The sequence below is a fragment of the Somniosus microcephalus genome, chromosome 3 (genome assembly GCF_052327205.1).
Source record: "Somniosus microcephalus isolate GS21.2 chromosome 3, FLI_Smic_1.0, whole genome shotgun sequence".
Classification (NCBI taxonomy): domain Eukaryota; kingdom Metazoa; phylum Chordata; class Chondrichthyes; order Squaliformes; family Somniosidae; genus Somniosus; species Somniosus microcephalus.
In genome coordinates, this window is record NC_140989.1 from 310,337,017 (window position 1) to 310,362,342 (window position 25,326).

General features: G+C 44.4%; 1 protein-coding gene across 3 annotated transcripts in view; it reads right to left on the reverse strand.

Annotated features, from left to right (window-relative positions):
- faf1 (Fas (TNFRSF6) associated factor 1) overlaps positions 1-25,326 on the reverse strand; it is a 499,151-nt gene that overhangs the window by 243,214 nt on the left and 230,611 nt on the right. For all 3 annotated transcript variants that reach the window (XM_085982899.1, XM_085982900.1, XM_085982902.1), the window contains exon 8: positions 2,412-2,498. In XM_085982899.1, coding sequence (XP_085839025.1) covers positions 2,412-2,498 — 87 coding nt within the window. The remainder of the gene's footprint in view (positions 1-2,411; positions 2,499-25,326) is intronic.

Sequence of the window (25,326 nt, forward strand, 5' to 3'; positions counted from 1 at the left end):
AGAAGGAAGAACAGAAAGAGAAGGAGAAGCAGCAGAAGGTGGTGAAAAAGGAGGAGGAAAGCTAGAAAGAGCGAGAGAGATAGCGATGCACTATATGACCACTTTGATAGAACATGCTATATTAGGGACACCAACACAGCTTCCAGAAAGGAAGGTCGTGTCTTACCAATTTGATTGAATTTTTCTGAAAAAGTCACTAGGTTAGTGGATGAGGGTAACTCGGTAGACATCGTCTATCTCCATTTTCATAAAGCTTTTGATAAGGTACCACACAAGAGGCTTCTCTAAAAGATAGAATCATGTGGAATTAGTGGTAATCTGCTGCAGTGGATTGAGAATTGGCTGAATGCCCATAGGCAGAAAGTGGTTGTCAATGGATTTAGATCTCCTTGGAGACCGGTTACTATTGGTGTCCCGCAGGGATCAGCGTTAGGGCCTTTGGTATTTATCATTTTCATTAATGAACGAGATGTAGCTGTTGGGGGGAATGATCCACAGGTTTGTGGACAACACTAAGATATGTACTAGACTTAGGATTGCAGAGGATGCCCAAATACTACAAGCAGATCTAGATGTGCTGGGGGATTGGGCCATTATGTTTATCTGTTTAAGTCTAGTGTTATGCACTGGGCAGGTCTAATACTGATCATACATACACACTACAGGGAAAATAATTAAAGCCAGTATCGAAAGAAAGAGATCTGAGTGTTTTAGTGCATCAATCGCGAAAAGGTTCATGATCAATGTCATGTAAGTATAGCTTAAGTGAACAGGATACCAGGGTGTATTCACAAGACAATTCAATAGAAGACAAGATCTTGGTAAGGCCTCAGTTAGAATACTGTGTCCAGTTTTGGTCTCCTCACATGATGGGGGATATTAAGGCTTTGCAAAGGGTGCAAATGAGGGCCACAAGATTCATTTCCAGTTCAAAACATCTTAGTTATCCAGATGGGCTCTACGAGCTGGGTCTCTATTTTAGAGAAGAGTACACTTCAGGGTGATTTGATCACGGTTTATAAAATAATGAACGGAATAGATTGTGCTAATCAATTATTTCAACTGAATAGGTTAGGCAGGACCTGGGATCTCGCTAACAAGTTACGCAAGAGCAGAAATAGGTTGAATGTTAGGCAGTTCTTCTTTCCCCAGAGACTAGTCGACCTGGGAACAGGTTGCTGGCTTGTGTGGTGAATGCTGATTTGTTGTATTCCTTCAAGAGAGCTGCACCAGTTTCTGGCTGAGGTGGAGATCATAGAATAATACAGCACACAAGGAGGCCAATCAGCCCAATGTGCCTGTGCTGGCTCTTTGAAAGAGCTATCCAATTAGTCCCACACCCGTTCCTTCTCCTGAGCCCTGCAAAATCACCTCATACGAGAGGTAGGTATCCAGTAATGTAAATCATGCCCAATGTGGTCTCCTGGACTAATTTCAATCACCTAAAAGTGGTTTTAATGGTTTTTCACCTCTTCCAGGAGATTACATAGCTCGTGGTGGGTGGGGAGTGTATTTATTGTGATGCATAAGGCATCACAACCCTGTGGGACAGGATGAAATGGACCAGCCGGTCTTTTCTTGTCCGTCATTTTCATATGACGGATAGAACTAGAGAAATAGAGAGCGACAGAGAGAAAGAAAAACACAGAATAACACACTTAATTTGAATCATACAATCAACAGCATTCGTTCTGGATTTAACTGAATGAGATTAATTGAAGAAAATTTAAGACAAAAATGTCACATTCCAACTCTATGTCACCCAAACCAAACCACCATTCCAGTTATGAACAATGACTTACTTGGTCAGTCAAAACTATTGACATTAGTAAGACAAAACTTCAAAAGTAACATTTTGCCTCACTGCGCCAGTTTTCCAAAAGAAAAGCTCAACAGCCCTATAATAATTTCCTCATACCTTAAATATTTCTATATAAAATCATAGTAGCAGCTCAAGCATCAACAAAGTGATTAAGCTAACAAAATTCTAAGCTTCAGTGAACAGGTTTTCATTCCAATTGATGTTAAAAAGTTAAACCAGTTCACAAAAAAGTTGGAGAATGTATTGAATGGGTGGCTGAATTATTTCAGAGGAAAGCCTTTATGCATGCAGATACTAAAACATCTTGAAATGTTTATACAGCTGACTGGTCTCAACCATGGGCAAATCTGAAAAGTAAGCTCTTGTGCCCTACGCTTCTCTTCAATTATGAAAAGATGTTTGGCTAATGGTTACAATGGTCATATAAAAAGAATAATGCAGAAATGAAAATATATCAAAACCACATACTAACAAAAGCAGCAGCAGTACATAAAAGAACATCTGCTGAAAGAAAGTCTCCTGCCTATTCATTACACAATACTAAGGATTGAAGCACAGTACAAATTCTTTGAAAATAAATTGCACTCACAGAGTCATCCTCGGCAGAGGCAGGCCAGCCTTCCCATATCTGGTGGCGGACATGGATATTTGTGAGATCAAATATGTTACGCTTTACCTAATAAAAGAAAAGTTTAAAAAGATGTAATGCACTTCATTTTGTTTTTATTTAAAAGTCATCTCAAGTACACAGTACCTTTCAGCATGAGTCTTGCCATACTAAATGTAGATAACCTGATTAGTTATTCATATGCTCTTCACAATAGGAGCTTTCATATCCTATAATTGAGAAACACTATGACAATAGAAGGACCCAAATGGTTGCAGAGGAGAGCTGAAGGATGAGCATTGGATCATTAATAGGAATAGTCAATTTAACTTATGCGACAAATTAAAAATGACCTAAAGCTACTTGGAATTCTGCATATGACTATGTTTTGGGATACTCGATTAAAAAAAAAATCCTTGAACATAAACAATCTATTTTTTTTACAACTCATTTGAACTTGAAAGTACTACAACAAATAGCTCACTATTAAAGCATACATCTACATAACATACTGAAGAATACTGCCAACATACAGTTCTGATAGGTTAGTCTCAGCTTCCGGTACAACGAGTTAATATTAGCAAAACAAAACTAGTGAAATTGCCACTGTTTCAACACTCTGCTGCTGGAAAGCACTAGCATGTTTTGACTGCTAAATTTTCTTTCTGCATGCCTGGCAAATTCTGAAAATATTCTGCTCAAATACATACAAGAAAAAGTGCACAGTGCTAGTTTATCACTGCTGCAATATAAAGCTCTGACGAGTTAATCCGAAGTGGAAAAAAATTAAAACGTTATGCTCAATCCATCAACAACTGAAGGAGAAACTAAGGGATACAGGTATTTCATTGGTCCTACACATGTACAGTAAATTAGACTTCAAAACCACAATACACCCAAAGCGTAACCCTAATCTGAAAGAAAATCCCCAAGGATAGCAACATCCCACATTTCAACCATGCATTTCAAGAAGCTGGTTATCATTAAGCTTTGCACATTAACTTTAGGAGTTACTAAAAAAAAACTGTCAGTGTCTTTGCAGTCATAGCAACAGAAATATGCAAGGTCTTCCAAAGCACAGAGACGCAAGTTCACAGGAATCTGCACTTTCGATGTTTTCTTTGCAAATCAAATTAGGTTTCTCAAAAGCTATGTAAACTTAGGATATTCCCAAAAAAGTGCAAATACTAACAACTTTGAACATGCTCAAACATTTCTCAAAATGTTGCTCCCTTATATCCTCCAAAAATATGTCTCACACACTAATTTAAAGAGAGAGATTGGGTGTATGAGAGATGGGGTGGGGGGGGGGGGGGTGGAGAATCACAGTGGTTCAAAAAGGCACTTTCAAAATTTAGTCTAAAGTATGTTGGATTTTGACATCTGAATAATTGATGTGTCCTCGATTGTCCCTTTGGAGAATCTCAAATTGATCTAATATATTAAAAATCTTGCATTTAGTGCGCAGTTCCTGCTCATCACACACTTTCTGTGACATGATTTGTCACAGCTGGGTGTTACTATATATGCTTACCTCATTACTATAGCCCAGAATTTCCTGGAACAGCGCAATCCGTGACTTATGCCGTAAATTATTTCGCTTTGTGTCCCATTCTTCCCATTGCAAACTTACACTAAAATTTCCTGGAAAAATAATTTGAATACACCCCAGAGAGTATAATGGCGAATCAGGAACTTCAGAAGTGGCACAACCAATGGTTTACCACATCGGCATCAATTAAGCAGATCAATATTGGCAGCACCTGAGTCAGAGATTTCTGAATTTCAAATCCTTTCATTATGCCGAACTTGATCACTTCCAGAAAATTGCTTCCGAGTTATGGACACAATCAGCTGTTGTATTCAGTTTTCAGGAACATCTTGCGTTACAGATTTTTTAAAAAGCCTTTATTTAGAAGGTGACATCAGTAATTTAAGCTATCTTGTCTCAGATGAAACGAATGAGAGCAAAATTGGACCTTGTTCCATCCCTTTCTAGGGCACGAAATGGGGGTAAAAAAGGTCCAATTTTGCAGGGCATTGTTCTGCATCCCAAAGCTCCATAAATATACCCAATGCCATACTGGCTTGAGCGATATTCAGGCGTCTCTGGCAGCAACCTGAACCAAGTGTTAGGCCACCTGCATATGCTAATAAAGGGTATAATGCCTGTTTAAGGACCCTCTCTGAAATTGGTCAGATAAAGCTCCACTCAGTTTTTTCGGTTCCTTCTGCAGCCAAACCAAAGGTCATTAAAGGGACTGCAAAGATAAACTCCAGTTTTTTTTAAAATGTACCTTTCGTGGAGCCAGGAGGAGCAGGTGTGATCTTTCTGGCTCCATAACACTACAGCGAGCTGCTGACCCCCACCTATTTGCACAACCCCCCACCGGCCCTTACCCGAGGGCCGCTGTGGGCAGTCAGTCCAAATTGGTCCAAAGGAAAGTGACAAACTGCCTCAGAAGACCTGACTGGCAGCCGCAGCTCACCAGAATTATTCAGATAAGGCCCAATTTCAAACGAGCCTCGGCTCCCCTGCATCTCATACAGGCTGAGCATTTTGGGCCCAAAAATGGACCTCAACAAATTTCAGCCCCATTCTTACTTTCACCAGTGGCATCTGCAGGCACTTCAGTGCACACAGTATACACTAAACCTAACACACAAAACGAAGTGGTGTTTTGATAGGCTTTAGCAAGAGCAGAGATTTTATTTAACGTTAATAACTTATTCGGAACTCAAACATAAATACATTCCCCAGCGCCATTATTTTTCAATCTAAGTGGTTACGGCAACAACAGTGACGTAAAGAGAGAAATTTTTGATTCCCATTGACTTAACTGGGAGCAAAGCTACAATAATAAATTTTGTACGGTTTTGATGAGGGTATTGACGTTGATGCATAAAAAGTCCCAGTGGATTAGGAAACAGAGCAGGAATAAATGGGTCTTTTTCAGGGTGGCAGGCAGTGACTAGTGGGGTACCACAGGGATCAGTGCTTGGGCCCCTGCTATTCACAATATATATCAATGATTTAGATGAGGGAACCAAATGTCATATTTCCAAGTTTGCTGATGACACAAAACTAGGTGCGATTGTGAATTATGAGGAGGATGCAAAGAGGCTTCAAGGCGATTTAGTGAGTGGGCAAATACATGGCAGATGCAGTACAACGTGGATAAATCGGTAGGAAAAACAGAAAGGCAGATTATTATTTAAATGGATATATTGGGAAATGCTGATGTACAAAGGGACCTGGGTGTCCTTGTACACCATGTGGTAAACCACTTTTATTGTTCACTATCATTACAACAGTGTAAACAGTGATAACTATAGTGTATCACTACACAAGGTCACCTCTTGTCACGCTGCTATACCTGGGCTGACCACAGCTGACTCCGCCCATGGCTCCGCCTGCTTGCCCAGGTATAAAGGTGGTCGACTGGCTGGTATTCCTCCTTGTTGGACCCGATCACCCACGAGGGTGGGCTCTGTTATTTAGCCAATAAAAACCTATAGTTACTATCTTAACACATCGCTTTTCATTGGATGAATTGATAGGTATATCAATTTTATTGGCTAAATTTTGAAATGAGTGGATCGGAGCAGCCAAACGACCAGCCAAACGGCCAGCTACAACAGCCACAGCAGCCGGCCTGGCTGCGAGCCCTCCGACCGCCGTATCTGGATCTAAACCCTCAGGCAGCGAACTCAGCCCTCGACTTCAAACACTGGCTGAGCTGTTTCGAATCCTACCTGGGAGAATCCGGCGTGCCTCCGGGATCCAAACTAAGAGTTCTGACCGCCCAGGTGAGCCCTAAAGTATTTGCATTCATCCGGGACCTTGCTACATACGAGGACGCCCTCAACCTGCTGAAAGAGCAGTACCGGAGCCCGGTAAATTCTATGTATGCCAGACATCTCCTAAGATCCCGCTCGCAACAGCCAGGAGAGAGTCTGTAGATGAATTTTTACGGGCGCTACAAACACTCGGCAGGGACTGTGACTTTAAAGCTGTAACGGCTGCAGAAAATACTGAAGGGAATATCCGCGATGCCTTCGTGAAAGGCCTTCGGTCCGACTACTCACGGCAAAGACTGCTCGAATCAAAGGACCTCGACCTGAATACAACTGCAGCCCTCGCTCGCTCTCTGGAAGTGGCCCATCGGGACCTCGAGGCGTACTCCAGGTACTGTGCTGCGCGACCCTGGGACTCGGGCCCGACCCCGGCCGCAATACCCCTCGCACCGCCGCCTCTGGGACCTACCTCAGCGTCGGCGTCCCAGAACCGATCGGGACCGCCACCCCCAGGACCGGCTGCGACATCGGAGCCCCGCGATCGGGCCGCCGGCTGCTTCTTCTGTGGCCAGGCGAAACACCCGAGGACGCGCTGCCCTGCAAGAAACGCGACTTGCTCCGACTGCCACAAGAAAGGCCACTTCGCGAAGGCCTGCAGGGGGAGAGCCACAGACGCCAGCAGTGCCTCATGCGAGTTGTGGGGCGGCCATCTTTCATCAAGGCCACAGATGCCAGTATCCCCTCGTGTGAGTCGCGGGGGGGCGGCCATCTTTGATCAAGGCCACCGACGCCAGCAGTGCCTCATGTGAGTTGTGGGGGCGGCCATCTTCTCCGCCATTTTATTCAACGTCGTGGGCGCCACCATTTTGTCCACCACACTCGACCGCCACCTTGTCTCCAGACCCGACCACCGCCTCACCCGCAGACTACAGCAGCTCGCTCAGCCATACACTAGCCTCCGTCACACTGGACCAAGCTCGCCCGCATCACCTGTCCAAGTCCATGATGGACATCAAAGTAAACGGCCACGCCACGGCCTGCCTGTTCGACAGCGGAAGCACGGAGAGTTTCATCCATCCAGACACGGTGAGCCACTACTCCCTCACTGTCCGGCCATCGCGCAACCGGATCTCGATGGCGTCGAGGTCCCATTCTACAGACATCAGCGGCTACTGTGTTGTGACCCTGTCGGTTAGGGGCACGGAGTATAAAAATTTTAAACTCCTCGTCCTGCCCCAGCTCTGCGCTGCCGTCCTACTAGGGCTGGACTTCCAATCCCACCTTCAAAGTGTCACTTTGGCATACGGTGCACCCCTCCCCCCCCCTCACAGTCGACAACCAGCAGCCTTTAAACCGCCCACCGCGTACTACCTGCGGCCTATCCACCCTCAGGGTCCCGCCCCTCTCCCTGTTCGCTAACCTCACCCGCAACTGTAAACCCGTCGCCACCAAGAGCAGGCGGTACAGCGCCGGGGACAGAGCTTTTATTAGCTCTGAGGTGCAGCGTCTCCTGAAGGAGGGCATCATCGAGAGGAGCAACAGCCCCTAGCGTGCCCAGGTCGTAGTCGTTAAGACCGGCAATAAAAACCGCCTGGTCATCGACTACAGCCAAACCATAAACCGGTACACCCAGCTGGACGCATACCCCCTTCCCCGCATATCTGATATGGTCAATCAGATTGCACAGTACCGGGTATTCTCTACCATCGACCTTAAGTCGGCCTATCACCAACTCCCTATCCGCCCTGAGGACCGCCAGTATACCGCCTTCGAGGCGAATGGCCGCCTCTACCACTTCCTTAGGGTTCCCTTCGGCGTCACCAACGGGGTTTCGGTCTTCCAAAGGGAGATGGACCGGATGGTTGACCAGAACGGGCTGCAGGCCACGTTCCCTTATCTAGATAACATCACCATCTGCGGCTGCGACCGGCAGGACCACGATGTTAATCTGGAGAAATTCCTCCGTACGGCTGAACCTCACTTACAATAAGGAGAAATGTGTGTTTAACACCTCGCGTCTTGCCATCCTCGGCTGCGTAGTAGAGAACGGAGTCATCGGTCCCGACCCCGAAAGAATGCGCCCCCTTATGGAGCTTCCCCTCCCCCACTGTCCAAAGGCGCTGAAGAGAACCCTGGGGCTCTTCGCCTACTATGCCCAATGGGTGCCCAATTATGCAGACAAAGCCAGACCCCTCATGAAGTCCACCTCCTTCCCCCTGACGGCAGAAGCGTGCGCAGCCTTCTCCCTCAAAGGGAGACATTGCTAAGGCCACAATGCACGCGGTGGATGAGTCTATCCCTTTCCAAGTGGAGAGCGATGCATCCGACTTCGCCCTAGCTGCAACCCTCAACCAGGCGGGGAGACCTGTGGCCTTCTTCTCAAGGACCCTCCAGGGCCCTGAGATCCGACACTCTTCGGTCGAGAAGGAGGCCCAGGCGATCGTGGAGGCAGTACGACGCTGGAGGCATTACCTGGCAGGCAAACGATTTACCCTCCTCACCGACCAGCGTTCGGTCGCTTTTATGTTTAATAACAAGCTGAGGGGCAAAATCAAGAACGACAAGATCTTGAGGTGGAGAATCGAGCTCTCCACCTATGATTATGAGATCTTGTACCGGCCTGGTAAACTGAACGAACCCCCAGATGCTCTATCACGAAGTACATGCGCCAACGCGCAAATTGATAGACTGCAGACCCTCCACAACAACCTCTGCCACCCCGGGGTCACCAGACTTTACCACTTCATTAAGGCCCGCAACCTGCCCTACTCCATCGAGGAGGTCAGGACCATGACCAGGAACTGCCAAACCTGTGCCGAATGCAAACCGCATTTCTTTAGGCCGCACAGAGCAAGCCTGATCAAGGCCACCCGCCCCTTCGAGCGCTTGAGCATCGATTTTAAGGGGCCCCTCCCGTCCTCTGACCGTAATGTGTACTTCCTCAACATTATTGATGAGTACTCCCGTTTCCCCTTTGCCTTCCCCTGCCCAGACATGACCAGTACCACGGTCATCAAATGCCTGAACGACCTCTTCGCCTTGTTCGGGTTCCCGAACTATATACATAGCGACCGGGGCTCATCCTTCATGAGCGAGGAACTTCGCCAGTTCCTGCTAGCGAGAGGTATTGCTGCAAGCAGGACCACCAGCTACAACCCCCGAGGGAACGGCCAGGTGGAAAGAGAGAACGCGACTGTCTGGAAGGCCGTTCTCTTAGCCTTAAAGTCTAAGGGCCTCCCAACCTCTCGCTGGCAGGAAGTCCTCCCGGCAGCGCTGCATTCCATCCGGTCACTGCTTTGCACGGCCATTAACGCCACCCCCCATGAACGAATGTTTGTTTTCCCCAGGAAGTCGACTACGGGAACCTCGCTACCAACGTGGCCGACTTCTCCGGGGCCCGTCTTGCTGCGAAAGCACGTGAGGGCCCATAAAACGGACCCCCTGGTCGAGAGGGTGGACCTCCTGCACGCCAACCCCCAGTACGCCTATGTGGCATACCCAGACGGGCGGGAGGACACAGTCTCCTTACGAGACCTTGCACCCTCGGGCACCCCTGAGACACCACCGTTACCCCCCACCACCCCCCCAAATCCAGCCCAGGTAGACGGCATGCCGGAACCCCACGAGCCTTCACCGACCACGCAGACACCAGCATTAACATCGGATACTGCACCACCGCGCCGATCAGAAAGACTTACGAGGCCTCCGGACAGACTGACATACCCGAACTGGTAGTACACTTCACCCCGCCGGACTCAAATCTAAACAAGGGGTGAATGTGGTAAACCACTTTTATCGTTCACTATGGTTATCACTGTTTATATCATTACACTATGGTTATCACTGTTTACACTGTTGTATCACTACACAAGGTCACCTCTTGTCACGCTGCTATACCTGGGCTGACCACAGCTGACTCCGCCCATGGCTCCGCCTGCTTGCCCAGGTATAAAGGTGGTCGACTGGCCGGTATTCCTCCTTGTTGGACCCGATCACCCACGAGGGTGGGCTCTGTTATTTAGCCAATAAAAACCTATAGTTACTATCTTAACTCGTCGCTTTTCGTTGGATGAATTGATAGGTATATCACACCAGTCACTGAAAACAAACATGCAGGTGCAGCAAGCAGTCAGGAAGGCAAATGGTATGTTGGCCTTCATTGCAAGAGGATTTGAGTATAGGAGCAAGGATGTCTTACTACAGTTGTACAGGGCCTTGGTGAGACCACACCTGGAGTACTGTGTGCATTTTTGGTCTCCTTACCTAAGAAAGGATATACTTGCCATAAAGGGAGTGCAGCAAAGGTTCACCAGACTGATTCCTGGGATGACAAGACTGTTGTATGAGGAGAGATTGGGTCGACTAGGCCTGTATTCACTAGAGTTTAGAAGAATGAGAGGGGATCTCATTGAAACGTATGAAATTCTGACAGGGCTAGACAGACTGGATGCAGTGAGGATGTTTCCCTGGCTGAGGGGTTTAGAAAAAGGGGTGTCAGTCTCAGGATAGGACCTTTAGGACCGAGATGAAGAGACATTTCTTCACTCAGGGTGGTGAACCTGTGGAATTCTCTACCACAGAAGGCTGTGGAGGCCCAGTCACTGAATGTATTTAAGAAGGAGATAGATTTCTAGACACAAAAGGCATCAAGGGGTATGACTAGAGCACAGGAATATGGTAGTAAGATAGAGGATCAGCCATGATCATATTGAATGATGGAGCAGGCTTGAAGGGCCGAATGGCCTACTCCTGCTCCTATTTTTCTATGTTTCTATTATGGTGGGCGCAAATAATGGTGTAGCTCACTTACGCCATAATTCCTAGGATTATTACTGTGTAAAACAAACCCAATGCCGTAGATATGCCATTCCAATGTCGTAAGTCTCCAAGAAATTCTGGGCCATATATTTACTTACTTTTCAGTCCTGCAGAGTCTAGGTGGCACTGTGACACTAGGCCCCAGAGCAGCAAGAGTTTTATTTTCTGTCCCATTCAGGTTGTCAAATCGCACTTTCCCAGACTTGAGTCACACTTTGTTTCTCTGGCACGGTTGTCACAGTTTTTAATTTGCTCATAGTTCATATTCAACAAATCACGGTTTAGCAGCTAAGAAATGCAACATCTTGTATTTATACAGTGCCTTTAACGTAGTAAAACATCCCAAGACACTATCTATCCGGTCGTACCTGGAGAATCACCTGCAACGGCTTCTCTTCCACATCCCACACAATTACCTCTGGTTTTCCCCAAGGATCTATGCTTGGCCCCCTCTTATTTCTCAACTATATGCTGCTTCTTGATGACCAAAACACAGCTTCAGTTTCCACATGTACGCTGATGACATCCAGCTCTACCTCACCACCACCTCTCTCGACCCCGCCACTGTCTTTAAATTGTCAGACTGCTTGTCCGACAGCTAGTACTGATAAGCAGAAATTTCCTCCAACTAAATATTGGGAAGATCGAAGCTATTGTCTTTGGTCCCTGCCACCAACTTCATCCCTCTCCCTGAAAAGGGATTTTCAAATCGCATGCCTGAGGTATTGCCTCATCCCAAAAGCATCATGTGAGTAAGCTGCAACCAAAGACAGACTTAAAATATAAGAATTAGAATGGTTACAGCACACAAGGCGGCCATTCGGCCCATTGAGCCCATGCCAGCTCTCTGCAACAGCACTTCAGCTAATCCCACTCCACTGCCTTTTCCCTGTAGCCCTGCCTCATCAAAGTGCTCATAGAATGGTTACAGCACAGGAGGAGACCATTCGGCCAGTCGAGCCCGTGCTGGCTCTCTGCAAGAGCACTTCAGCTAGTCCCACTCCCCCACCCTTTCTCTGTAACCCTGCAATTTTTTTTCCTTCAAGTACTTATGCAATTCCCTTTTGAAAGCACAATTGAATCTGCCTCCACCAGAGACAGTGCATTCCAGAACATAACCACTCGCTGTGTAAAAAAGTTTTTCCTCATGTCGCCTTTGGTTCTTTTGCCAATCACCTTAAATCTGTGTCCTCGGTTTCTCGACCCTTCTGCCAATGGGAACAGTTTCTCTCTATCTACTCTGTCCAGACCCCTCATGATTTTGAACACCTCTATCAAATCTCCTCTCAACCTTCTCTGCTCCAAGGAGAACAATCCCAGCTTCTCCAGTCTATCCACGTAACTGAAGTCCCTCATCCCTGGAACAATGCTTGTAATCTTTTCTGCACCCTCTCTAAGGCCTTGACATCCTTCCTAAAAGTGCGATGCCCAGAATTGGACACAATACTCCAGTTTAGACCGAACCAATGTTTTATAAAGGTTCCTCATAACTTCCTTGCTTCTGTATTCTATGCCTCTATTTATGAAGCCACGGTCCCGTATGCTTTTTTAACCGTTTTCTCAACCTGCCCTGCCACTTTCAACGATTTGTGCACATATACCCCCAGGTCTCTCTGTTCATGCACCCACTTTAGAATTCTACCCTTTAGTTTATATTGCCTTTCCTCATTCTTCCTACCAAAATGTATCACTTCGCACTTTTCTGCGTTAAATTTCATCTGCCACGTGCCCGCCCATTCCACCAGCTTGTCTATGTCCTCTTGAAGTCTATCACTATCCTCCTCACTGTTGAATATACTTCCAAGTTTTGTGTCATCTGCAAATTTTTTAATTGTGCCCTGTACACCCACATCCAAGTCATTAATACACATCAAGAAAAGCAGTGGTCCTAGTATGGACCTCTGGGGAACACCACTGTGTACCGTTCTCCAGTCCGATAAACAACCGTTCACCACTACGTTGTTTCCCGTCACTTAGCCAATTCTGTATCCATGCTGCCACTGTCCCTTTTATTCCATGGGCTTCAACTTTGCTGGCAAGCCTATTATGTGGCACTTTATCAGGCGCCTTTTGGAAGTCCATGTACACATCAACCCTCTCTGTTACCTCATCAAAAAACTCAATCAAGTTAGTTAAACACGATTTGCTTTTAACAAATTCGTGCTGACTTTCCTTAATTAATGCACACTTGTCCAAGCAATAAGTTTTGTCCCGGATTATCGTTTCTAAAAGCTTCCCCACTACCGAGGCTAAACAGACTGGCCTGTAGTTACTGGGTTTATCCTTACACTTTTATTTGCCCACTAAACAAAGTGGACAAACCCACTATTATTACCAAAACTAAGCACTATGGAAACCTCTAGTTGCCAGAGAAAATAAAGACACTAGAAACTTACCTCAATGTATTCCTTGATTGCTTAGGAGCACAATACTTCAAAAATCAAAAGTAGGAGTTATGAGCATCCCCAATAAGAGGGAAATGCAACATGTCTGAAACCACATGGAAAAACAACTATGGTGCACTATGGTGCATAAAGTTACTTTAACAGACAACTGGATGATTTTCTCCCCTCCTTGCCTGAAGGCATTAACCCCCTTGCTAGGATACTGTCACTTAGGTGCCAACCATCCTCCAATATTTTCCATTATTCATATGAGAGTCTTCACAGTGAGCATCAGCCAACTACTTGACTGCAAGAAACATCACAGCTGAGCCTGGATCGGTCTTCATCTTTCATCTATACATGTATACTTCCAGCAGTAATTTCTGGATAATGATCAGGAGCTAGAACACAGGATGATTTCACCTTAACTTAAATGCAGCATTCCAACCAGCAATCCTGCTGACATCACATAATGCAGTACACACTGCAGAAATCGAACCTGGCAACTTATGCAAAGCCATTTTGAATAGCTCTGTGCAAAATTGTACTTATTTTTACATAGAGGAGGACTAGATGCTCAGTTTACAGATCAAGATAAGTGGCTAATTCTTACTTGTACATTCTTACTTGTACACATTTGAAAGGTCTCTACTGATATTTAGACCTATCTCTAAGGTACACTAAAAAAAATTAAATGAATTCTAATCCTTTTTTGAGCTAAAACAGTAGCAGACAATACATGGTTTTCTCACAGGCTGCAGAAGAAAATGCAACACAGACACACTATACTTTTAAAAATATTTTTCTCTTCAGTCTGCATTGCCTAAGTATATGGAGAAAACACATAGCCAAAATCCAAGCCAATTTTGAGAACATAAGAAATAAGAGCACAAGTCGGCCATTTGGCCCTTCGAGCTGACTCTATCATTCAATAAGATCATGGCTGATCTGATCTTGGCCTCAACTCCACTTTCCTGCCCGCTCCCCATAACCCTCGACTCCCCTGCAGCTCAAATATCTGTCCATCTCCGCCTTGAATATATCCAATGACTCCGCCTCCACAGCTCTCTGGGGCAGAGAATTCCAAAGATTCACAACCCTCAGAGAAGAAATTCCTCCTCGTCTCCGTTTTAAATGGGCAACCCCTTATTCTGAAACTATGCCCCCTAGTTCTAGATTCCACCATGAGGGAAACATCCTCGCTGCATCTACCCTGTCAAGCCCCCTCAGAATCTTACATATTTCAATAAGATCACCTCTCATTCTTCTAAACTCCAATGAGTACAGGCCCAACCTTTCCTCAAAACAACCTCTTCACTTCAGAAATCAACCGAGTGAACATTCTCTGCCTCCAATGCAAGTATATCCTTCCTTAAATAAGGAGACCAAAGCTGCATGCAGTACTCCAGATGTGGTCTCACCAGCACCCTGTACAGTTGTAGCATGACTTCCCTACTTTTATACTCCATCCCCCTTGCAATAAGGGCCAACATTTCATTTGTTTCCTAATTACTTGCTGTGCCTGCTTACTAACTTTTTCAGTGCGTCAGCGGGAGAAATCTCGGCGGGAATCGCGGAGCAGCGACTATAAAAAGGCCGCAGAGACTCAGGTAGGCATACCAATCTCCGAAGGAGAGAAGTAAAAAATAATCGAAGTGCGACGTCACCTGGTGACCCCACCTCATTGTTCTTTGATGTAATGTTTTCCTGACTGACCTGTTTGGACACCATCCACACCTTTGATTGCTGTGATAATCTCTCTGCCGAGGTGAGATAAAGGGCAGTTAGAAAGATTACCTGTAATCATCTGGCAGTGTTCTCTGACTACATATGCTGTGCCGATATGCATCTCTTCACTTCACCTGACGAAGGAGCAGCGCTCCGAAAGCTTGTGATTTCAAATAAAGCTTTTGGACTATAACCTGGTGTTGTGTGACTTCTTACATTTGTCCACCCCAGTCCAACACCGGCATCTCCACATCATGACCAGAAAGCAGGTAAGTGATTGGTTGGTGAGTATTTCTCTCTTTATAAACTTTAACTCTGTCGTTTATAGTTTCTATATAAAGTCTCTGTGGTGTAGCGGGGACTGTTCATAAACCAGGGCCCTTAAATATACTATTTAACTGTAGTGTAATTGGTGGGATTGATTTGATTTAATTGCAATTAATTAAAGGGTAAGTCATGGCAGGACAGCCCGGTGCCATGCTATGCTCCTCCTGTGCTATGTGGGAACTCAGGGACACTTCCTGTGTCCCTGACAACTATATGTGCAGGAAGTGTGTTCAGCTGCAGCTACTGGCAGACCGCATTGCGGCGCTGGAGCTGCGATTAGATTCATACTGGACCATTCGCGAGGCTGAGGACGTCGTGAATAGCACGTTTAATCAGTTGGTCACGCCGCAGGCCAAGGTTGGACAGGCAGAAAGGGAATGGGTGACCAACAGACAGAGTACTAGGCACAGGCAGAAAGTGCAGGGGTCCCCTGTGGACATCCCCCTCTCAAACAGATACACCACTTTGAGAACTGTTGGGGGGGGGGGGGGGGGGGGGAGGTGGCTTATCAGAGGAAGGCAGCAGCAGCCAACTTCCGGGCACGAGGGGTGGCTCTGCTGCACAGGACGGGAGGAAAAAGAGGGATAGAGCTACAGTAATAGAGGATTCTATTGTAAGGGGAATAGATAGGCGTTTCTGCGGCCACAAACGAGACTCCAGGATGGTGTGTTGCCTCCCTGGTGCAAGGGTCAAGGATGTCTCAGAGCGGCTGCAGAACATCTCGGAAGGGGAGGGTGAACAGCCAGTTGTCGTGGTGCACATAGGTACCAATGATATAGGTAAAAAGCGGGATGAGGTCCTAAAAGCAGAATTAAAAAATAGGACCTCAAAAAGGTAGTAATCTCAAGATTGCTACCAGTGCCACGTGCTAGTCAGAGTAGAAATAGAAGGATATTTCAGATGAATACGTGGCTAGAGGAATGGTGCAACGTGGAGGGATTCAAATTCCTGGGACATTGGAACCAGTTCTGGGGGAGGTGGGACCAGTTCAAACCGGACGGTTTGCTCGTGCTCTGGGGGAGGGTTTAAACTAAAATGGCAGGGGGTTGGGAACCTGAGCAGGGGGACAGAGGAAAGGGAAACAAGGATAAAAGCAAAAGATACGAAGGACAAAAAGAAAAGTGGCAGTCGGAGAAATCAACGGTTTAAATCAAACATGGCCACGGTAAATAATAATTCTGATAGGTCTAAGAGCATTAAAAATACAAGCCTGAAGGCTTTGTGTCTTAATGCGAGGAGCATTCGTAATAAGGTGGATGAATTAGCTGCGCAAATAGAGGTAAACGAATATGATTTGATTGGGATTACGGAAACATGGCTCCAGGGTGGCCAAGGCTGGGAACTCAACATCCAGGGGTATTCAATATTCAGGAAAGATAGGCAAAAAGGAAAGGGAGGTGTGGTAGCATTGCTGGTTAAAGAAGGGATTAACAATTGTAAGGAAGGATATTAGCTCTGATGATGTGGAATCTGTATGGGTAGAACTGAGAAATACCAAGGGGCAGAAAATGTTAGTGCGAGTGGTATATAGACCTCCAAACAGTAATGCGGAGGTTGGGGATGGCATTAAAAGGGAAATTAGAGAAGCGTGCAATAAGGGCACAGCAGTCATCGTGGGTGACTTTAATCTACATATAGATTGGGCTAACCAAATTAGCAATATTGTGGAGGAAGAATTCCTGGAGTGTTTACGGGATGGTTTCCTGGACCAATATGTCAAGGAACCAACTAGAGATTAGGCCATCTTAGACTGGGTATTATGTAATGAGAAAGGATTAATTAGCAATCTTGTTGTACGAGACCCCTTGGGTCGAAGCAATCATAATATGATCGAATTCTTCATTAAGATGGAGAATGAAGTCGTCGACTCAGAGACTAGGGTCCTAAATTTAAATAAAGGCAACTACGATGGTCTGAGGCGCGAGTTGGGTAGGATTGATTGGGGAATGTCACTCAAAGGGTTGACGGTGGATAGGCAATGGCAAACATTCAAAGACCACATGGATGAACTACAGAATTTGTTCATCCCAGTTTGGCATAAAAATAAAACAAAAAAGTTGACTCAACCGTGGCTAACAAGGGAAATTAGGGACAGCAGAAGATCCAAGGAGAGGGCATAAAAATTGGCCAGAAAAAGCAGTAAACTTAAGGATTGGAAGCAGTTTAGGATTCAACAAAGGAGGACAAAGGGATTAATTAAGAAAGGGAAAATAGAATATGAGAGTAAGCTTGTAGGGAACATAAAAACTGACTATAAAAGCTTTTATAGATATGTGGAGAGAAAAAGATTGGTGAAGTCAAGCGTAGGTTCCTTGCAGTCAGAATCAGGGGAATTTATAATGGGGACCAAAGAAATGGCAGACCAATTAAATACATATTTTGGTTCTGTCTTCACAAAGGAGGACACAAATAACCTCCCAGAGATGTCGGGGAACATAGGGTCTGATGAAAGGGAGGAACTGAAAGAAATCAGTATTTGTAGGGAAATGGTGTTAGGGAAATTGATGGGATTGAAGGCCGATAAATCCCCAGGGCCTGATAATCTGCATCCTAGGGTATTTAAGGAAGTGGCCCGAGAAATAGTTGATGCTTTGCTGATCAGCTTCCAGCATTCGATGGAATCTGGAACAGTACCCATGGATTGGAGGGTAGCTAATGTTACCCCACTATTCAAAAAAGGTGGGAGAGAGAAAACGGGGAATTACAGACCGGTAAGCCTGACATCGGTAGTGGGGAAAATGCTAGAGTCCATTATAAAAGATGTAATAGCAGAGCACTTGGAAAACAGTGACAGGATTGGACAAAGTCAACATGGATTTACAAAAGGTAAATCGTGCTTGACTAATCTACTGGAATTTTTTGAGGATGTAACTGGTAAAATAGATAAGGGAGAACCAGTGGATGTGGTGTATTTGGACTTTCAGAAGGCTTTCGATAAGGTCCCGCATAAGAGAGTAGCGTGTAATGTTAAGGCACATGGGATTGGGGGCAAAGTATTGACTTGGCTAGAGAACTGGTTGGCAGACAGAAAGCAAAGAGTTGGAATAAACGGGTCTTTTTCCGAGTGGCAGGCAGTGACGAGTGGGGTACCGCAGGGATCGGTCCTTGGACCCCAGCTATTCACAATATATATTAATGATCTAGACGAGGGAACTAGATGTAATATCTCCAAGTTTGCAGACGACAAAGCTGGGTGGGCGTGTGTGTTGTGAGGAGGGTGCCGAGAAACTCCAGGATGATTTGGACAGGTTGGGTGATTGGGCAAAAGCCTGGCAGATGCAATATAACGTGGATAAATGTGAGGTTATCCACTTTGGTGGTAAAAATAGGAAGGCAGATTATCTGAATGGCAATAGATTGGGAGAAGGGGAAGTGCAACAAGACCTGGGTGTCCTTGTGCACCAGTCGCTGAAGGTAAGCATGCAGGTGCAGCAGGCGGTTAAGAAGGCAAATGGTATGTTGGCCTTCGTAGCGAGAGGGTTTGAGTACAAGAACAAGGATATCTTGCTGCAGTTGTACAGGGCCTTGGTGAGACCACATCTTGAGTATTGTGTGCAGTTTTGGTCACCTTATCTGAGGAAGGATGTTCTTGCCATGGAAGGAGTTCAGCGAAGATTCACCAGGCTGATACCTAGGATGGCAGGAATGACGTATGAGGAGAGAGATTGGGTCGATTGGGCTTGTACTCGCTGGAGTTTAGAAGAATGAGAGGGGATCTCATTGAAACTTATAAAATTCTGACAGGACTGGACAGACTAAATGCAGGAAGGATGTTCCCGATGTTCGGGGAGTCCAGAACCAGGGGTCTAGGTCTAAGGATAAAGGGTAGGCCATTTTGGACAGAAATGGAGGAGGAATTTCTTCACCCAGAGAGTGGTGAACCTGTGGAATTCTCTACCACAGAAGGCAGCAGAGGCCAATACATTAAATATATTCAAGAAGGAGTTGGATATATTTCTTAAGGCTAAAGGGATCAAGGGGTATGGGGAGAAAGCAGGGATCGGGTACTGAATTTGGATGATCAGCCATGATCGCATTGAATGGTGGAGCAGGCTCGAGGGGCCGAATGGCCTACTCCTGCTCCTATCTTCTATGTTTCTATGTGTTTCATGTACAAGGACCCCCAGATCCTGCTGTACCGCAGCATTTTGTAGTCTCTCTCCATTTAAATAATATAGTAATTAGCTTTTTTGTTATTCCTACCAAAGTGGATAACCTCACATTTTCCCACATTATACTCCATCTGCCAAATTTTTGTCCACTCACTTAACCTATCTATATCCTTTTGCAGAGTCGGTGTAATCCTCTCAACTTGCTTTCCCGCCTATCTTTGTACTGTCAGCAAATTTAGCTTCGGTACACTCGGTCCCTTCATCCAAGTCATTAATATAGATTGTAAATAGTTGAGGGACTGCCTAAGAAGAAATAGTTGAGGCCCCAGCACTGATCCCTGTGGCACCCCACTAGTTACAGTTTGTCAACCTGAAAATGGCCCATTTATCCCGACTCTCTTCTGTTCGTTAGCCAATCCTCTATCCATGCTAATATATTACCCTCAACCCCGTGAGCTTTTATATTGTGCAGTAACCTTTTATGTGACACCTTATCGAATACCTTCTGGAAATCCAAATACAATACATTACTGGTTCGTCTTTATCCACCCTGCTCGTTACATCCTCAAAGAACTCTAGTAAACTTGTCAAACACTATTTTCCTTTCATAAAACCACGTTGATTCTGCTTGATTGTATTATGATTTCCTTAATAATGGATTCCAGCATTTTCCCAATGACAGATGTTAGGCTAACTGGCCTATAGTTTCCTGCTTTCTGTCCCCCTCCTTTCTTGAATAGGAGCGTTACATTCGCGTTGTTCCGCTGGGACCTCTCCAGAATCCAGGGAATTTTGCTAGATTACAACCAACGCATCCACCATCTCTGCAGTCACTTCCTTTAAGACCCGAGGATGCAGGCCATCAGGTCCAGGGGACTTGTCAGCCTTTAGACCCATTAGTTTGCCTGGTACTTTTTCTCTAGTGATAGTGATTGTTTTAAGTTTCTCCCTCCCTATAGTCCCTTGATTATCAATTATTATTGGGATGCTTTTGGAGTCTTCTACCATGAAGACCAAAACAAAATATTTGTTCAAAGTCTCTGCCATTTCCCTGTTTCCCATTATTAATTCCCAAACAGAAATTCACAAATTGAAAATGCTGTACATGTCTATCCAGCCGGAGGGTGCAGCTTCAAAATTCTATGGGGTTGAAATTCCTTTAGCCCTAAGGGAATCTATCGTCCACACTACATAAATAGGAATCCAGAGTTATTGCTGAATATTCTTTTAAGTAGGTTGTAAGCAGTTAGACATCAAGGATTCCACAGCATTAGCATAACTGTCTTGCTGTTCGTTTCTTTATTTCCAACTTTTCACAAGATAACATAGCCAGAACTGAACAAAAAGTATCACATTTATGTCACTGTCTTAGTTAAGTGTAATTAAAGTTAGTCACATCGAAGCATGCTGATTGAAGAGAAATTTAGATCTACAATATTATTACAACTGAAAGAACAGTAGTGGACAGATTGCTACCCTTCCTCCATTGATACCATTGTAACAAAGTTTATTTACTGGTCATTCAATTATCTGGAAGTGGCTATAATTAACTTTCCGTTACAACACAAATATCATACAAGAAGCTGGCATCTCTACTGAAAATTCAAATCAGATGTATAGATTGGTGTAAACTGTCCTTATGCTTATTTTAGATAAATCCATTAAATCCGTTATAGCAATCAGAACTTAAGCAGAATATTTATGCAATAATGTTAAATAAAGAATGATCTTTCAAGGTGGGACCTTCAACTTGCCGGCTACCCTCAGTCCCTTCCATAACCCGCCAGAGCCCAGATTCAATTTTACCACCTTCACGCCAGAAGATGTTAATAAAATTGGTGCTTTGCTTTACTGTTTTGAATATCGGCATATTAGTTACTTCGAAAGGCTGAAATACGGAGCAAATTGGAAACATCCCTTCCAGTGGGTCCTTGTGCACAAATGTATTTTGAACTGTAGTTTTTTTTATATATAAACAGGAGGACTACCTGTAAGATGCAAGTGGGGGAGTTTCTTCATAAATATCCAATGATGTGGCAGAGATTTTGATTTATATGCTGATTTTGAGCATGGAAACAAACAGCAGATGCACAACAGAATACTATAGGTTGTGGATGTTTGTTGTATGAAGTGAAGTGAAATTAAGAGAGTATTAAAGTGGATACAGTTCAAGAAATTGATGCTATTGAAAACAAAACTTTTTTAATACGACAAAAATGATAAATTTTCTACTACATTAATATTTTAGTCAGTCAGTCAGAGACAGTTTTGCATGTAGTTTACAGAACATTTTGTTAATTTTTGGCACAAGACCACAATTGTAATTTACAACAGGTATTTCACAACTTTTAATCAATTATTGTATGAAAATTCTGAGTAGTATCCTAGTTTATATCATCAAATGACTAGATTAAAAATTAGAAACAAATCACATATATGGAAGTATCTACCAAACTGAAAGACAGAACTGGGACATAAGAACATAAGAAATAGGAGCAGGAGTAGGCCAATCGGCCCCTCGAGCCTACTCCGCCATTCAATAAGATCATGGCTGATCTGATCCTAACCGCCAATCTACGATCATTGAACCATCTCCTGAATCTAACAGAATTAGACACATGAAATAGGAGCAGGATCAGGCTACACGGCCCCTGGGCCCGCTCCGCTACCCACAGGGCCATGACCGATCCGAACCTAGACATGTCCAAATTCCTGCCTGCTCCCCGTAACCCTTAATTCCCTTTACTTCTAGGAAACTGTCTATTTCTGTTTTAAATTTATGTAATGATGTAGCTTCTACAGTTTTTTGGGGCAGCATATTCCATGGACCTACCACCCTCAGTGAAGTAGTTCCTCCTCATCTCAGTTTTGAAAGAGCAGCCCCTTATTCTAAGACTATGCCCCCTAGTTCTAGTTTCACCCATCATCGGGAACATCCTCCCCGCATCCACCCGATCCAACCCCTTCACAATCTTATATGTTTCAATAAGATCGCCTCCCATTCTTCTGAACTCCAATGAGTAGAGTCCTAATCTACTCAACCTCTCCTCATATGTCCATCCCCTCATCCCCGGGATTAACCGAGTGAACATTCTTTGTACTGACTCGAGAGCAAGTATGTCTTTTCTGAAGTATGGACACCAAAACTGTATGCAGTATTCCAGGTGCGGTCTCACCAATACCTTGTACAACTGCAGCAATACCTCCCTATTTTTATATTCTATCCCCCTAGCAATGAAAGCCAGCATTCCATTGGCCTTCTTAACCACTTGCTGCACCTGCATACTAACCTTTTGAGTTTCGTGCACCAGGACCCCCAGATCACTTTGTACTTCAGTACTTTCCAGTTTCTTGCCATTAAGATAATAACTTGCTCTACGATTTTTCCTGCCAAAGTGCATAACCTCACACTTTCCAGTATTGTATTCCATCTGCCAAATCTCTGCCCACTTACTTAGCCTGTCTATGTCCCCTTGCAGGTTTTTTATGTCCTCCTCACTCACTACTTTCCCCCCCATCTTAGTATCATCTGCAAACTTTGATATGTTACACTCGGTCCCCTCCTCCAAATCGTTAATATAGATTGTAAAGAGTTGGGGACCCAGCACTGACCCCTGTGGAACACCACTAGTTACTGATTGCCAGTCCGAGAATGAACCATTTATCCCAACTCTCTGCCTTCTGTTAGATAGCCAATCCTCTAACCATGCCAAAATATTACCCCCAATCCCGTGATTTTTTTAATCTTAAGCAATAATCTTTTGTGTGGCACCTTGTCAAATGCCTTTTGGAAGTCTAAATACACGACGTCCACTGGTTCCCCTTTATCCACCCTATATGTTACTTCCTCAAAGAACTCCAGCAAATTTGTCAAACATGACTTCCCCTTCATAAAACCATGCTGACTTTGTCCTATTAAATTATGATTATCCAAATGTCCTGTTACTGTCTCCTTAATAATGGACTCCAATATTTTACCTACCACAGATGTTAGGCTAACCGGTCTATAGTTTCCAGCCTTCTGTCTACTGCCCTTTTTAAATAAGGGCGTTACATTAGCAGTTTTCCAGTCTGCTGGGACCTTTGCTGATTCCAGGGAGTTTTGCAAAATTACCAATGCATCCACAATCCCTACCGCCACTTCCCTCAAGACCCTAGGATGTAAGCCATCAGGTCCAGGTGATTTATCCACCTTGAGTCCCATTATTTTACCGAGTACCACTTCCTTAGTGATTTTGATCGTGTTTAGCTCCTCCCCCCCTATAGCCCCCTGTTTGTCCAGTGTTGGGATATTCTTAGTGTCTTCTACTGTAAAGACTGATACAAAATATTCAGTGTTTTTGCCATCTCCATATTTCCCACCATTAATTTCCTGGTCTCATCATCTAAGGGACCAACATTTACTTTAGCCACCCTTTTTCTTTTTATAGTCTTTACACCAGAATGCTATTTTTATTCCACATATTTAATCAAATCCCCAAAATAAAAACATTGTCCAGTCTTTTGTAAATAATGTCTTCACAAGTTATGTTGTTTATGGCTATGTGGTAAGTCTCAGATTTTCTGCAAAAAAGGTCTGACTTACACAACTTTTTGCATATGGACTGAAAATTAAATGCAAATTTTGAACAGAATTCAAAAAGTTATTTTTTTAAAGCAACAATAAGCATTAGGACCTTTTACATCTATATCTCATATAATCAAAATATGAAGTACAAGCAAAGGAAATGCAAAATATTTTTGTTTTGTTTTAGGAAGTTGAAATCAAAATAAATTTTAAATACTGGCAAAACTCCTACAGCGTTGCACACAGTGAGTCAGAGAATACACTGTTTTGTAACAATTGGGGTATTTATAGTTTAGAAAGAAAGAACTTGCATTTATATAGCACATTTCATGATGCCCAAAGTGCTTCAGAGCCAATTAAGTACTTTTGAAGTGTAGTCAGTGTTGTAATATAAAGAAACACAGCCCACATAGAGCAATGAGCTATTCAAGAAAGGTGGCAGAGAGAAAACAGGGAACGACGGGCCAGTTAGCCTGACATCAGTCGTCGGGAAAATGCTGGAATCCATTAATAAGGAAGTGGTAACAGGGCACTTAGAAAATCATAATATGATTAGGCAGAGTCAACATGGTTTTATGAAAGGGAAATTGTGTTTAACAAATTTAGAGTTTTTTGAGGATGTAACTAGCAGGGTAGATAAAGGAGAACCAGTAGACATAGTATATTTGGATTTCCAAAAGGCATTCGATAAGATGCCACATAAAAGGTTGCTACGCAATTTAAGAGCTCATGGGTTTGGGGGGTAACATATTAGCAGCAATTGGTTAACAGACAGAAAACAGAGAGTAGGGATAAACGGGTCATTTTCCAGTTGGCAGGCTGTAACTAGTGGGGTGCCGCAAGGATCAGTGCTTGAGCCTCAGCTATTTACAATCTATATTAATGATTTAGATGAAGGGACTGAGTGCAATGTATCCAAGTTTGCTGACAATACAAAGTTAGGTGTGATGCGCCATCAATTACTCAAAAGACTGAAGTTGAGCGAGTAACAATCAGGCTTTTATTAACTAAAGAATGAAGGTCTTGTCTCGAGTGGTCGACCCGTCCAGAATACTAAGGGACTGGGAGGTAGTCACTTATATACCTGGAATAGTGGGAGGAGTCAGCCGAGGCATGTCCAGACCTGTACCTAGTGGAATACACATACAGACACAGACAGGTAT